We start from the raw sequence: 16,716 nt of genomic DNA on the forward strand, positions 1-16,716 counted from the left end.
GTAGATATCTCACTGCTGATGCAATTCTCTATCTATATAAGAGCCAGATACGTCCAAGGATGGAATACTGTTGCCACATCTGGGCAGGAGCTGCTAGAAAAGACTTGTCCTGCCTTGATAGGGTTCAAAATAGACTTCGTGGCCTGGTGGGAGATGTCCTTTTCTCTTCACTGCAACCTCTATCTCACAGAAGAGATGTTGCGAGTTTGTCTCTGCTTTATCGTTATTTTCATGGAAAGTGTTCGACTCAGCTTTAATCTATGGTCCCCCCTCGCCAAACTTTCACAAGAAACACTAGACTAGCTGAAAACATTATCAATAATTTTCCCCACTCTTTATCTGTGCCTAAACCTAAACATAGATTCCATGATCAAAGCTTCTTTCTTAGAACTGCACGCCTGTGGAATTGTCTTCAGTTTTCCTGCTTTCCAGCTGTCTATAATATGGTTGTCTTCAAGTCCAACGTGAACAAGTTTTTGATGAGCCGTTCCACTTAGGTTAACAAATTTACTGAACTTCCATTACTATCAATTACTATATTGTCCTTTTGACTACTGTACACTCTTTAACCCTTATCCTTGAGTGGCCTATCAGCCTTGATAAGTGGTGACGCCTATGTAAAAAAAAAAAAAAAAAAAAAAAAAAGAAAGGATAGATTTTAAAGAAAAAAAGTATGAAGTGTCATGAACGTTAAAACTTGGTTGGTCAGGTAAAAAATTTCACTCCAATGCAATTTTTTTTTTCTTTTTTGTTGCTTAAACACGTTGAGTGTTAACTATTCTGGACTTTACCCTCAAGCAATAGCAAGCCTGCAAAACAAAAACAAAATTCAAATATTTGTATTTATACAATGCTGTTTGTAATTTCAGCTTTAGTATTTGTTAAGATAAAAGATATTACTGTGAACCAACAGGAGAGCCTCTTTGATTAATAAAATTTATGTGTCAACTGGTAGTGGACAGGATATGAAAGTTGGACCCTTATTTTTTATGAAATTATGTCATGGTAGATTGAAAAGATTCTCCAAGCAGAAATATTAAATTTAATAAAAAAAATAAAATATATATATATATATATATTTTTTTTAAAGCTGGGTTGTGAAGTGGAACTTAAATATAAACAACAAAAACAACAACAACAACAACAACAAAAGGCAACATTTTTCTTTTTCAATATTGTTATTTATATCGTTAGATCTTTATCTTAGTTTTACATAGAAAGGTCTGTATATTGTAAAAGGGAGATAATTTTCAGTAGAAAAATTAAGTTATTTCCCTTGAAAAAAAAAAACAAAAACAAACATTTTTAATGCATCAAAAGAAATTTCTGAATAAATTTGATAATTTCTATTTTTCTTAACAAGAGTTCATCCAGATTTCTTTTTGTTTTGTAACAAATGTATTGGAGTGCAGCTTAGAGGTTTCAGCCATTTTTTTTTTGTATCAGGTGATGGCAACACACAAAAAAAAACAAACAAACAAACAAAAAAGGTCATTTTGTATTTTAGTAAAAACTTAAAATTTAATTATTCAATACAATTATGCAATTCAAACTTCTGTAATTTATAAAAAAAAATATATATTTTTTTACCTTATTTTAAGTTCTCACAATTTTTACATTTTATCATTTACCTTTTTAAATAAATTATTTAAGATTGTATTTGTGTATATTTATGGTAATTTACTTATGTTCAATATTACATAGTTTCAAAAATTAGTTTCACAAAAGCAAATAAAAAAAAATCATACATTTTTTATTGTTATTTGTATATAAAAACGATGTTAAAAATACACTCTCCATTAATCTGTTTTAAATGAATTTTTTAAAAAAATAAAATAAATTCAAATGTTTCTCAATTTAAATTTTGCATGTATTAGTATCAAACCAGTTTTAGTTTAATTTTTTTTTTTCAGCAACAATTAATATTAAAAATTGAATAGAAAAAAATTTCACATGTTGAAATATAGTATGGGCAAAACTCGTCACAATAAAAAAAAAAATAATATATTTTAAATTTACATTCAAATTTTTTGTTGTTATTCTTTAGAATTACAGTAATTTAAAAATAAAAAAATACAGTAAAATCTTTATGATTATGTATCCATCACGGAGCGAAGATGTCATATTCAAAAAATTATCTAAATTCATCGAGTAGTTTTTTTTTTTTTTTTTCTTTTTTTTTTAAAAGAAAATCAAATTTTATGATAAGCTGTATGGGACAGGCAGTACACAACATCTTTTTTACAATGCATTTAAATTCAAGGGCGGACAACTCGATTTGATTAACAAAATTTATCTATTTCTCTGTAAGTAAGAGATCATCAATGGCTGCCAAAAATACTTAAACGCTAAAAATCGTAAAATGTGATTTTCTTGAATAATATTTTAGAAATACTGCAATTTACATGATTTTTGGAATATAACATCTTCGTTTGGTGACGAGTACATGCACCATAAAGATATTTATGTAGTTTTGTTTTTTTCTAAAATAAGTATAATTCTACATACGCACCAATTTTTTAAATCTTATCTATAGAATTAAATCAGTCAGATTTTCAAAGTCAGACCCAAATAGCAATCTGCCTAACATCTTTATTTGATTTAGACTAGACTATTTTTTTTATTTTTTCTCATTATTTTCCTCCACTATGTTATTGGCATGAATATATTTTATTTAGCTCCACGTTTTTGTGTTTTTTTTTTAAATACTTAGTCTTGTTAAGAAAATTATTAGAATGGAGACATTTTTTTGAGGCATCAGTCAGCATAAAACCCAAAACAGAATGATACTGTAATAATCGAATTATTTTTTAAGATAATATTTAGGAAAGGAATCTACAATTTGATAAATAAAAAAAATTTATAAATTTACAAATTCCACTTTCTACTATTTAGTTACAGTGGACCGGTTTTCATTGTTCATGCTAACAATTGGCAAGTACCTCTTCTATGTGTGTGTGTTTTTTTTTGTTTTGTAAACAAATTTTTTAAATTTCATTTTTACTTCATAATTAAAATTTGCTGTCAAGAAAAAAAAAAAAAAAAATGAAAAAAATTATTAAGTACAAAAAATTTTAAATGTTTTTTTCTTTACTTTTTTTTTTAAAAATTAATGTTTTTAACTTTGATTGCAGTGAGTTTTTATTTTTATTGCAAGTTTTTCAACTACTGTTATAGATGAACTTTTTCCTACAATCGGTTGGTGGAAGTTTTCTCTTCTTTTAAATAATATAGGAACAAAAATTAAACATAAAATATTTAACAAATTAAAAATTAATCATTTTCTTTCAAAGAGTTTTTTTTTTTTCATAGAAAAAGTAATTTTATCATTATATTACTCTGTGTGCCATTTTTATTGTTTTATAGGGGGAGTGAATTTAAGCAGATAATACTGGTAGGTGGGGAGGGAAGCAACTGTCTTCTTTGTTAGTGGAGGAGGAGGAATAGTGGAGGGAGGGAGAAACCTAAAATATCCCCAACCAATAGAAATTATTTCTTGTTTATTCTCTTAAAGAACGACGAAAATCCTTTTTTCTTTTTCTCCTTGTGACCATCATCGTCCTGGGTAATTTGGGAATGGGACATCGAATGCCGATTACTGGGAGCTTCTGAAGAGGAATGCCGGGGAACAAGATCAGTATAACTCGTATTCAGAGAAGATTGTGGCATGCTGGTGATGCGGGTGTTATTTCCAGCCATCTGATTAAAAAAAAAAAAAAAAAAATGTAAAAGATTTCATTTCTTCATATAAAAACAGTAAAAAAAAAAAAAATGGAACGATTTCATTCCCTCAATATGAAAACAGTAAAAAATTTTTTTTTTTTTAAATTTAAAAAAATAAATAAATAAAAAAGGGAAAGATTTCAATTCTTCATACGAAAACAGTAAAAAGAAAACAAAAATGAAAAGATTTTAATTCCTCGTAAGAAAACGGTAAAAAAAATTAAAAAAAATAGGAAAAATTTCAATTCTTCATATGAAAACAGTAAAAAGAAAAAAAAAAAAATGAAAAGATTTTAATTCCTCGTAAGAAAACGGTAAAAAAAAAAAAAAAAAAAAAAAAAAAAAAAAATTTTCAATTCTTCATATAAAAACAGTACAAAGAAAAAAAGGTAGAAATGGATCGCACTCCAAATATATTAGCATGAAAATAATTTTTTAGCCCCAATTACTGATCATTAAGGATGTGACAACAGCATATTCTTTTCATTGTTTTGACTCTTGAGTATATATCTGTTAATATCTTATGTTTTTATATAGACTGATGTGGTTCTCGGTTGATTGGCTGTGTCGGATATATACTTGAGAGTCAAAAGAATATTCTGTTGTCACAGCCCTACTGACTATCTATCCATGATATTAAAATATCCACAAATAGAACTATGTGTAATAAAAATTAAAAAAGATCCTTGGATAAAAACAATGTAGCTAGTATTAAGAGAAGATTGTGACATATTGATGATGCGAGTGTTATTTTCAACCATCTGACAAAACAAAAAGAAAGGGGGGGGTCATTTCCTTATATGAAAAATAAAAATGTTGAAATGGATCGCATCCTCAAAAATATATTATATATCCATGATATAAAAAATATCCATATAGGAAATAGCCATGACACATAGGAACTTAAGGACTTAGTAACACAAGATCATAAGATGGCAAGATAGGTTGATTTGATCATTGGCACTGATGATAGAAAGAGAATGGAGTTCCTATGTGTAATAATTTAAAAAAAAAAAATCATTGAATAAAAAACAAGAACAAATAGTTAATTCACAATATATTCTTTTGCAAAATAATATGCAAATTAAATAACCTTACTATGTTAATCACAGTATACTAAAAAAATAAATTTATTCTTTAGCCACGCGACCATTTTTTTTTTTTCATCGGCACCAAAATGAACAGAGCCTAAGCCATTTTTGAAGCAGCTTTTTCCAGGTTTACTGTGGTATGCTGTTGGTCCTGTGCAGTTCTAGGAGGTCCACTCAACCAAGCTTTGCCTTCTCTCTTTGTGGCACCTCTATCAGGAAATGCTGACAAGACTTCCTAGGGATTTTTGCAAATTACTTCTCTAGAGCACTAGTTTCCCAACTATATATATAAAAGCGAAAATGTATGTATGTATGTATGTATGTTTGCTTTTTCTGTATGTCTACAAAAGGCTTTTTTCAGAGAAGCGGTCGGTCAGTTCACAACTTTTTAAAACTTTTTATATCACATATAAATCGTAATTTCTCACAGTTAATGAAACTCGCCTGTCTATTTAATTTGCTCGATTTCGGGAAGATAAATATTCAACATTTGTCGCTCGCCGCATGTGGGTTAGTCTTTTTCCTATAACATCTTGGGAAAATAAACATAAAAAAAGCATTCCGCAGTACATGAAATACCATCCCGCAGTCAAACTTGACCTCATTAACTCATTAAAACGGGCACCTGCCAAATCCAAGTAATTAAATAAATTCAAACGTGTTTCCGTAAGCATCTCGCGGTGGGGCAATGGTTAACGTCGCACGTTTTTGTTTTTTTTTCACACTTTAATTTACAACTCTGCCTCAACGGTTCGGGTTCGATCCTTATACTTACTTTTTTTTTTTAACCCCCCACCCCCGGAGTTTACACACACACCTCCAAACACCCGGGCAATGCCGGGTATCCCTCACTAGTCTTTTATAAAGCAATTCTGAAAAAGACACTGCTGAGAACAGACACTACAAACCTCTTTTCATCTCTCAGTATAATGTGGAGAAATAAGGAAGTCAGGAACGCAATTCTCTTTCTATCGTCAATATCCAACAATCGGACAAACCTATCTTGCTGAGTTTTTTTTTTTTTGTTTTTTGTATTTTCTTCACCCTAAACAAGGAACAGCGCCACTTTGATGTAGGGGGCTACTATCTGGGACATAAGTTGCAGGGATACTATGTAGGGAGTTGAGCAGCAAGATGTCTGTTTACATTACACTTGAACTTCTGCATGTCAGTACAGTCAGGGAAGAAGTAACCTGGAAGAGAATTCCAAAGTCTAGCAGTCCTAAAGAAGAAACTATTAGAAGGCTTTCTTACATTTAGGGATTTCTACTTTGTAGGGATGGGATTTTACCGCTTGTCTGGTTTGTCAGGTGAATTTCCGTCAAGGGGGCACAAGGGCTTGTAGTTAGCTGGAGCAGAGGGATGCAACATTTCATTGATGGAACAGCTGCTGAAACCTAGCTGATAGTGCAAAACCTATTAGGTTGGTGATTCTCTTTTGAACTCTGTCTAAGAGGGAGAGACTAGTAGCAGATGCACTGACCCAAATGTGGCAAAAATACTCCATACATGGGTGAATGATGGTCTTGTAGAGATATAGGATACTCTCAGGCATAAGTAACTTTCTAGCATGGTAGAGAGAGCCCACCTTCTTTGCAACTTGCTGTCTTATGATCTTGTATTACTAACTCCTTCAGTTCCTACTCTGACAATCAAGTTGGTTTTATTATAGCGAAGATGATCGTTTCTTTCTTCTTTATCTAAACAAAGCAGAGTTAGATGAATACAGACTACTGCAAAATGGCTATTTCCTATATCTGGCAAGCATCATCCATTGCTTCCACATATGAGTGGAACGATAAAATTGTCGCCCTAGAAAAGAGGACATGATTCCATTTCTGTTTGATGAAAACTGGTTTTATTTTTTGTTGCAGACTATCTACTAGTTGGTCAACTGATTTCAAACCCTAAGGAGCCTTCTTCTATCATGTCTGAAAGTAACACAATGGTCAATGAGCGAGATTAGAGATGCACTGCTGTTCTTTAATTATCCAAGTTATAAAAACTGAACCATTGCTAGTACCCTCAAAATGCATCACTGGCTTGCCACGAATAACAGGGATGTGCCCAGGATGATGAAAAGTTTCCAGCATTTTTTTTTTTTTTTTTTTAATTACATTTTCACCCCAAACAAGGCAAATTGCCACTTTGTTGTAGGGGGCTACTATCAGGGGCAACAACCACTGCGGCACTATGTAGGGATTTGGGCAGCAAGATGTCGGTTCACGTTACACTTGAACTTCTGCACATCAGTACTGTTGGGGAAGCAGGGACCTGGAATGGAATTCCAGAGTCTAGCGGTTCTGGGGAAGAAACTATTGGAGTAAAAAGATCTTTTACATCTAGGGATCTCTACAGTGTGGGGGGGGGGGGGATTTTGCAGCCTGTCGGGTTTGTCAAGGGTGCTCACGTCGTGGGGGCACAAGTGATTGCAGTTCGTCAGAGCATTCACCACTAAAATACTTGTAGAAAAGGCAGAGGGATGCAACATTTCGTCGATGGGACAGAGGCTGAAGCTTAGATGCCAGTTCAGGTGGTTATGGTGTTTGGTGTTGTTTCAAGTGAAGGCCACATCATACTACCTCACATCTTCGAAGTCGGCTTGCAATTCAACACCAAAGTGTACCTGGATGTGCTGAAGAATGTGGTGATCTGCTGGTGTAATCAGGTGGCCGCTGCCACACCTTCGATGTGGCAACAGGACTTGCTGCCGGCCCACAAGTCCAAAGAGACCCATCCTTTGCTTCAGAAGGAGTGCTACAACTTTGTACACTTCTCTCCCGGCCTGAACCCGCCGGACTACTTCGGTTGGTCATAAGTCAAGAACATGACCTCCCACCACACCAAAGCTAGCCTGATTGCCGCCATCCACCGAGTATTTGCTGAGCTCTCATCAGTGCTTGTGGAAAATGCATGCTCCCAGTTCTGGACCTGTATCGAGGTGGTGATTGAGGCTGAAGGCAGCTACATTGAATAGATGTCAGCTTTACTACATAATCAAGTTACCTGAATTGATTTTTTTCAATAAAAGTTTTAAGATAAAGCCGTAGTATTGTTTTCTTTAGGATGACAATTTTATTGTTCTATCCTGAATTATTAACCTTAACAGACATTTATTCTTTTGAAAGTAATATTAACAGGTTCAGAAGCACTCCAGTAGAAAACAACTATCTGAGAACAAGATTGGAGGCAATCAAAAGTTGCTACAACCTGATAGGGTTGCCTCTACAATCCCAATTTCTGTCCCTTGTGTATAAGCAACACTAATGTCTCAGTTTTCAGTTGGCTGTGAATATCTAGAATGGAAGGATACAGTTTCATCTATTATTAAATCAATAATTTGGGGAATTTTATAAATACAAGTGAGGGTGGGTGGGTGGGCGGCTTTGTCCGGTCATAAAATATGCTTAAATATATTTTAATTTGTCCAGATTTCATTTATTATTATTATAGTCGTGATTTCAAAAGTCAAAAAAAAAAAAAAAAGTATTTGGGTGCCATCAGCTAGAATCGAAACTGAAAGCAAAGCATTCAAAGCTGTTGATGTTACCACTGCACCAACGTGACACGCATATGAACTGAGTTAAAATAAACAAAGATGAATGTACAAAATGATTTTTTCAATTTTGACCCCTTAAAAACTATTTTAATCGGCTAAAGACCCATAAAAGAACGGTCCATAAAATATCCAATCATTTGAGGCCCCTAGTGCCGCTCTGCGACTTAGTTTTGAAAGAAATAGAGTTTGAAAAGAGACAGACAGACAGACATAGTGCCTTTTATACATTAGATTACTAGAAGGTCGCCTAGCATTGTCTGTCGTAAAATACGCTTAAATTTGATACTTAATTTAAGCAGATTCTATATTTTTTATTATAGGACCAATTCTCTACTGATTATTACATTGTACCCAATATATAATTTCAAAAGTTAAAAAAAAAAAAAAAAAAAAAAAAATAGGACTCGGCATTTTGAATCGAAACTAAAACATATAGATCTCCAGCATTATTTGTTACTATCAGAGCTAAGTCTATATACATATCAAAACTTTAAAATTTAACCGAGTTAAATGTATAAATGTATATTTGCACATGCATAGAAGATGCACGTTTAGTCGACTTATGCCTGCCAAGTTCAAATTTTGACTCCTTAGTTATTTTTGCTGGCTGCAAACCAAATCAAATTTGCACCACAGGTTCAAATTCCCTAGATATCAAATCTGTAGACCAAAAACTGACAGAAGTTTGGCAGAGACAGTTCTGCACACAGACAGACAAAGTCACTTATATATAGATAGATAAATGAATGCTATCTATATATCTATAAAAATGAACGTGTCTCTGTGTCTGTCTGTGTAAATTTCCCTACGCAATAACTGTCAATTTTTAGTCTACAGACTCGAAATTTGATATACAGGGTACCGAGATTTGGAAAAATCTATGTAATCGGTTTTCAGCCAGAAATTTGGCTGTTAAGGGGTCAAAGTTCAACGATTTAAACTTTGAAAACTCTACCAAACTCCTCCGCCAATTTTGGGTCTACACACTTGAAATTTTAGATATAGTTTCTTTGGACATGGATCTAACTTAATAACTTGATTTGTGCCCAAAACAATAAATGTTAAAAGGTCATAATAGGGGTCAAAGTTAAAAAAAAATCGACCCTTTTTTTTTTTTTTGCTCAGCATACACCTAACACCCGGGCAACGCCAGGCTGAAATGCTAGTATCCTATAAACTCAAATAAATCTTTGAAAGTTATTTTGTTCCAATGATGTATTTGTAAATAATTTTTGGCAATAAATTAAACAAAAAAAAAAAATAGGGGCACTAATAGGTAAATGTCAGGCTACAAGATAACTGCAGGTTAGAAATGTGTAGAGCTACAATTTGAGTCCCTTGTGTCAGTTGAAGGTTGTTTTTTTAAAAAAATATATTGAACAGACTAGCAAAGATATCTGCGCTTCATGCAGGACTTTGCTGTATGCTCAGGTATCCATTTCGCGGGCACTCTTTTTCATATGGGTGGTGTTTTAGTGCGTATCGGAAAGGTGAAAGTATTATCTTAAATTTTTCAAAAGAATTAAATGCATCTCAAGAAAAAAGGATCCTTAATGATTCATTACATTGTTTTTGGCAGGATTATTTTGGAAGAGATAAAGTGCAATAAATGTTGGCCTATATTAGGGACCACTATCATGCCAAATTTCATCAAGATCGATTGAGGGAAGGGGGGGTGAAGGAGAGTGATCTGATTCAAATTCACAAAAAGTTGGCCGACGAACCCCAACTTGGTGTGCACCATTCCTAAGTGGGGGAGTTTATGTTTGTTTGTTTGTTTGTTCTGTTTTACGGCATATCAACCACTTTGGGGTCATTTAATGCCGAAAGGTTCGTTATGTTGTGTTAAATATTGGTTTGTTCTTCTTAAGGTTTTTCTTTTTTTTTGGGGGGGGGGTCTTTCCTTATATTTTTGAGTATATTTTAGTTTCTTTCAGAAAATTGATAATTTTTTGGGGATCAATCTTGTTTAATATTGTTTTCAGATTTTTTTCTTGGTAATACTTTGTTCGGATTTGTTCAAGGTCAATGCAGTTTGTCAGTATATGGTGTATTGTGTAGGGTTCTTGACACGTTATACAGTTTGGTGTCTCCTCCCCTTTTAGTAGATGTGAGTGGGTGATGTGAGTGTGACCTATTCGCAGTCTGGTCATTACTACCTCTTCCTTTCTTGTTAACTTTTTGGTGTTTCTCGTTCCAATATTTGGTGTTATTTGGAATAGTTTGTTTTTGGTGCATGAGCTCCAGTTTTCTTGCCATTTTCTCTTCAAAATTGTGTTTATTTTAGTCTTTAGGTCTGTATAGGGGATTTTTCCACTTATGTGGTTTTGTTGCAGAGTTTCCTTTGCTGCCTTATCTGCTTGTTCATTCATGTATATGCCGATATGGCTTGGTATCCAGCAAAAGATAATGTTTTTTTTCATGGTTATGGCATCTATTTTGTTTAGCAATTTTGTAATAAGTGGGTTTGTCATTTTTTTTTCTTTTAGAGATATGAGTATTGAAAGTGAGTCAGTAAATATGATATATTTTTGATGGTCATCATTGGTTATTATATTCAGTGCCAAATCTATGGCTGTTGCTTCTGCGCTGAAAATAGAAGATTCGTTTGGGAGCCTTTTCTTTAGTTTTATTTTTTTGTGGATGGCTGCGCATCCTACTTTATCTCCATCTTTTGATCCGTCAGTGTAAATTTGTGTATATTCTTTGTATGTATTCTGGATGATAAGTAGTTCTTCATGGAAGGTTGATGGGTGGGTTTTCGTTTTGGGATATTTATTTAATTTTAATATTATGTGTGGTTGTTTGATCATCCAGGGTGGAGTTTTTGATTTGTTATATTTATGTATTTTTGTAATGTCCATTTGGGCTTCTGTGAGAAGGTTTTTTATCCGGAGGCTGTAGGGCTTGATGATATTTTCTTTCTTGTTGAAGAGATGTGTGTATTGTGGGTGGAGGGTACATTGGTATGCAGGATTTGTTGGACACGATACCAGCTTTAGGTAATATTGTAGCGCTAACTTCTGTCGTCTTAGAATCAGTGGAGGCTCATGGGCCTCTATATAGAGGCTTTCTACTGGAGAGGTTCTAAATGCTCCCAAGGCTAATCTTAATCCTTGATGATGGATTGTATTTAGTTCTTTTATGTAGGACTTCCTTGCTGCTCCATAGATGAAGCATCCATAGTCCATTTTAGATCTGATTAGAGTTTGGTATAATTTCAATAATGTGACTTTGTCTGCACCCCAATCGGTGTGTGCTAGGACTTTGATCAATTGCATTGTCTTTTGGCATTTTGCTTTTAAATATTTTATATGCGGTATAAAGTTCAATTTTTTATCGAATATAATACCTAAATATTTATGTTGGTCGGTGAGTGGGATGTTCTTGTTATCCAGTTTCAGGTTGGGGTCGTGGTGGAATTTTCGTAATTTGCAAAAGTGGATGCATTTAGTTTTTTCCTCTGAGAATGTAAATCCATTTTCTATGGCCCATTTGTTTATTTTATTCAGACAGAGTTGTAGTTTGCGTTCGGCTGTTTGTATATATTTAGATTGGTAGTATATAAGTAGGTCGTCCACGTATAGGGCGTTTTCAATTCCTGGGTCTATGTTTTTTATGATATTGTTTATTTTAATGTTGAAGAGGGTGACAGACAGGATACTGCCTTGGGGGACCCCCATTTCTTGATCTTTTTGGACTGAATAAGTGTTGTCCATCCGTACTTGGAAGTTTCTATTTGTTAAGAAATTTCTGATAATTTCTGGCATTCTACCCCTAAGTCCTAGTTCATACAGGTCTTTTTGGATTCCGTATTTCCAAGCGGTGTCATACGCCTTTTGCATGTCAAAAAAAATTGCTATTAGATGTTCTTTTTTTGCAAATGCTTCTCTTATGCGTGTTTCCAGTTTTATTAAGTGATCGGTGGGGCTTCTATTTTTCCTGAAACCCGACTGGCTTTCTGTAATTAGATTTTTGCTTTCCAAGTACCAATTTAACCTTTCGTTAATCATTCTCTCAAAAGTTTTGCACAAACAACTAGTTAGTGCAATGGGTCGGTAGTTTGTTGGGTTTGTATGGTCTTTTTTTGGTTTGGGTATTGGGATTACTGTTGCCTGCTTCCAGTTTTTTGGAATGTTGTTAGTTATCCATATCTCATTGTAAATTTGTAATAAGTAGTCCAGTGATGGTTTTGGTAGTTTTTTGAGGAATTGATAATGGATCTCGTCGGGGCCGACTGCTGTATCAGGAGATTTGTTTATTGCCTCCTCTAGTTCTGCACTGTTGAATAATTGATTGTAGTTTTCTTCATTTTTTGATTTGAAGTTTATTTTTATTTTTTCTTCATTTTTCTTTATAGCTTGGAATTTTTTATTTTGGTTTTTTGATGATGAGTTCATTGAGAATTGTTCTGCTAATTTATTTGCGATATTTTGTTTGTCGGTAATCTTTGTGTTGTCGCATATAAGGTGTTTAATAGGGTTCTTTGTATTTTTTCCTGCTATTTTTCTGACCATCTCCCATACTTTTTTGGGTTTTGTGTTTTGATTAATTTTTGTTACATAGTCTTTCCACGAGTTCCGTTTTGATTCTTTGATAGTTTTCCGTGCTTTGGCTTTGCTGTTTTTATAGGTGTCCAAATTTTCTTTCGTTGGACTGTTTTTGAATTTCCTTAGGTTTGCACGTCTGGCTCTTATAGCTTCTTTGCATTCTTTATTGTACCAGGGTTTGTTATATTTTGTAGTAGTGGAACTTTTTGGTATGTTCTCCTCGGCTATTGTGAGTAGGGTGTTGCTGAAATATGTGATGTGTTCTAAGTCAGGATTCGCTTCAGGTATTAATCTGTATTGACATGTATTTTGGAAATTTTCCCAATTTGCCTTTTGTAAATTCCAGCGGGGTGTTTTGTCTTCTGGCTTGGGATTCTCGTTTTCTATTATGATTGGGAAGTGGTCACTTCCGCATGTATCCTTATGTGTTCTCCAGCTATAATCCATGTATATAGTTGGGTCACATAGTGTTATATCGATTGCTGATAGGGTTCCCGTTGGTGGGTGCATATATGTATTCTCTTTGTTGTTGAGTAGGCATAGATCATTTTGGTTAATTATTTTTTCTATGGTTTGGCCTCTTTTGTTGTTTTTTTTACTGCCCCACCATATATTGTGACTATTGAAGTCTCCCAACAGTAGAAAAGGTTTAGGTAGTTGTTTGATTATATTGTTTAATTCTGTTTCGTTTATTGTTTCATTTGGTGGTATATAGAGTGAGCATAGGGTTACTGTTTTGTGTAGTGTTGCAGTTATTGCAACAGCTTGCATATTTGTTTTTAAGTTCACTTTGCTGTGTGGAATGTTTTCGTTTATCAGTATTGATGATCCACCGGTGGCTTTGCATGATAATTTGTTTATGTGGTTGTATATTGAGTAGTGTTTTATGTTAATTTTGTCATTTTCTTTTAAGTGTGTTTCCTGTAGGCAAATTATTGCAGGACATAAGGATTTGATAAGTATTTGCATTTCTTCGATATTAATTTTTAATCCTCTTATGTTCCACTGTAGGATTTTGTTAGTCATGGTTTATATTTTCTTTTGGTTTTGGACTGTTGGTGTTTATGTCTACGTCCATAGTTTCGATGTTAGTTTGGGTGTTTCTTTTGGAAGTGGATGGTCTGTTTCTTGTTTCTGGTGAGAGGCTTTTTTTGGGTTTTGGTCTGGGACTTTTAGATTTACTTTGTCTTGACTGTCTTTTTTGGCTACCAGTTTCAACTAGTTCAAATTTATTTTCATTTTCAATTAATACTAATTCTGTTTTTTGTTTGTCATTTTGTTTTTGGGGGGTAGTTTTTTTGTTGTTCTGTTCTATTTCCATTTTTTCTGTTGTTGTGTGTTTATTTTTAACATCTGTTTTTGTCCTTGTTAGTGACTTGGATCTTTCACGTTTTGATAATTGAGGAGGTTTCATTTCTTTAGAGATTGATTCCTCAATATTGATGGAAGTTTTTCTGATTTCCTTTGTTTCGTTTTCTTTTATACTGGGTTGTTCGTTTCTGACTTTTATTTGGCTGTTAGAATTTATTTTCAGTTCTGATAAAAAAGATTTTAATTCTTCAAGTATGTTCTTTAGTTCTTTTGCTAGGTTTGCAATTTCTGGAGCAAGGTTTAGTTCATTGTAGTTGTACATTTTGTTTGCTTGTTGGGTTATTGTGGCATATGAGTTTTTGGTGCGATTTGTGACTTCTTTGCGGGCTTCTTGGAAGGTTATATTTTTTTGATATTTGATTGTTATTATTTCCTTCTCTTGCTTATATATTTTGCACTGTTTTGAGTGAGAGTGGTGCTCTTCTTGACAGTTTGTGCATTTGGTTTTATTTGGACAGTCTTCTTCATCGTGGTCTGGGTTTTTTTCACTGCAGTTTCCACATGTGAAGAATCTTAGACATTGGTCTTTATTATGTCCAAACTTTTGGCAGTTGTAGCATTGTAAAGGTTTTGGAATGTATTGTTCTATTTTCGTTCTTTCATAACCTATATTGATGGTCTCTGGTATTTGAGGATAATTGAATGTTAATATATAAGTGTTTGTATATATTACCTCTCCTTTTTTTTTAAATGTGATTCTTTTTACATCTGTGACCCCTTGGTTTTTTAGTTCTGTTTTGATTTCTTCTGTTGTGCAGACGGAGATTTCCTGGTTTTTTATGACTCCTTTGGAGTAGTTTAGTGTTTGGTGTGGATAAGCTTTGATGTTTGTTTCATGCAATTTTTGTAGTTGAAGTAGAGTTTTGGCCTGTTTTTTATTTTGTACTTCTACCAATATGGTACCATTCCTTAATTTTTTGACATTTTTAGGTGTTATTTTGCTTGATATTACCTTTTGGATAATGAAGGGTGACATTTTAGTTAACGGTATATTAGACGTTGCTTCTAGCACGATGAATCTTGGAAAGTTTGTATCTTCATTGTCGCTGTCAGAGTCTATTTCTGTGTGTGGTCTCTTGGATTTTTTGGCATTCATAATAATTTTTGAAAAATTCATCAGCCATGCTCCCCACCCTCCTCGGAGCCCCTTATGGGGAAGAACTATGAGGGGGTAAATCCCATTCGCCTCGGTTCTCCAGGGCTACATAGCTGGTATACTCAAACATGGGGAGGTTTCCAAGCATTCACAATATATGGTTATGCCCACCCAAGTATGGGATTTCCCTGTATTTTTATTATTCCTGATGGTTACCTTTTTCCCAGCTTGATTGACCCTTCAGCCATCGCTTATTAACTCAGTTTATTGTTTATGTTGAGTGTTAGTGTGTTTTTGTTTGGATTGTCTGAATTAGTGCTTGTCATGACCAACCGATTGATTGGATCGGGCCTATCCAACCTCCCGTCTAGCCTAGTAAGGGCCAAAGTGGTGTGTTGTAGTATCATGTTATTATTTCCTAGGCATGTTCCACTCAACCACCAGGATCCCGTTCTTAATGCATTACGGGTTGCCACCAACGGTCAACTGGTGGTCCCATTGAAGGATTTTTACCCTCTGCAGGGGGGCAGTTGGTATGTTCTATCGCCCTACCAACTAGGCAAAAAAAAAAAAAAAAAAAAAAAAAAAAAAAAAGGGGTGAGGAGGTGAAGGAAAAAGAAAACGAGGGAGGGGAAGGGGAGGAGAATGTTGTTTTTGTTTTTGTTTTCGCAGAACATGACTAAGTTTTGCAAAAGGGAATAAAAAAACAAAGACATCTATGTAGGTGCGTTTCATCTCAGGAAGTCAGTAGACAGCCTGATCTGGTAGCACCAGGGGAGTTTATGAAGAGCCACAAAAAAAATATAACCTTGACAAGTGGTATGCACCATCCCTAGATCGGTTGGTTGGTTGATTTTGTATCAGCCCTTTTCGGGTTATTTAATGCCGAATCCAGTGACAATTTTTAATAGAATATATGTTTTTTCAAGTCGATTTCTATTCAACCCGTAGTTGGGACCCTAACAGGTACTAACCTCTCAGAGTCAGAGTGGATCTGGGAGCAATGGCAATTAAAGGGTGGCTCCACACTCCCCAAAGCCCGTAAGCTGAGGCCTCATCATTGGATATAGTTTAAGTTCATATCCAGGACCCCCTTAGGTCGGAGTTCATCATCATGCCATGTTTGGTAAGGGTCAGTCCAGTAGTGTGGGCTGTAGGAGAGTCTATAGACATAGGCTATGACCTTGACCTTTACTTTGGAAAATGGTGTGCATCATTCCTAGGTGGGGAACCATCATCATGCCAGGTTTGGTCATGATCAGTCCAGTGGTGTGGGCTGTAGGAGAGTTGTACATGCAGAAAACACACACACAAACACTACTTCTT

At 34.3% G+C, this 16,716-nt stretch overlaps 1 protein-coding gene across 3 annotated transcripts in view; it reads right to left on the reverse strand.

Moving 5' to 3' along the window:
- Nucleotides 1-3,024: 3,024 nt before the first annotated feature.
- Nucleotides 3,025-16,716, reverse strand: part of LOC145263789 (spectrin beta chain-like) — a 532,547-nt gene continuing 518,855 nt past the window's right edge. For all 3 annotated transcript variants that reach the window (XM_080120846.1, XM_080120847.1, XM_080120845.1), the window contains one exon: nt 3,025-3,699. In XM_080120846.1, coding sequence (XP_079976972.1) covers nt 3,490-3,699 — 210 coding nt within the window. In that variant the 3' untranslated portion in view covers nt 3,025-3,489. The remainder of the gene's footprint in view (nt 3,700-16,716) is intronic.

This window comes from Euprymna scolopes, chromosome 39 (genome assembly GCF_053919585.1).
Source record: "Euprymna scolopes isolate OS-2025 chromosome 39, ASM5391958v1, whole genome shotgun sequence".
NCBI lineage: Eukaryota > Metazoa > Mollusca > Cephalopoda > Sepiida > Sepiolidae > Euprymna > Euprymna scolopes.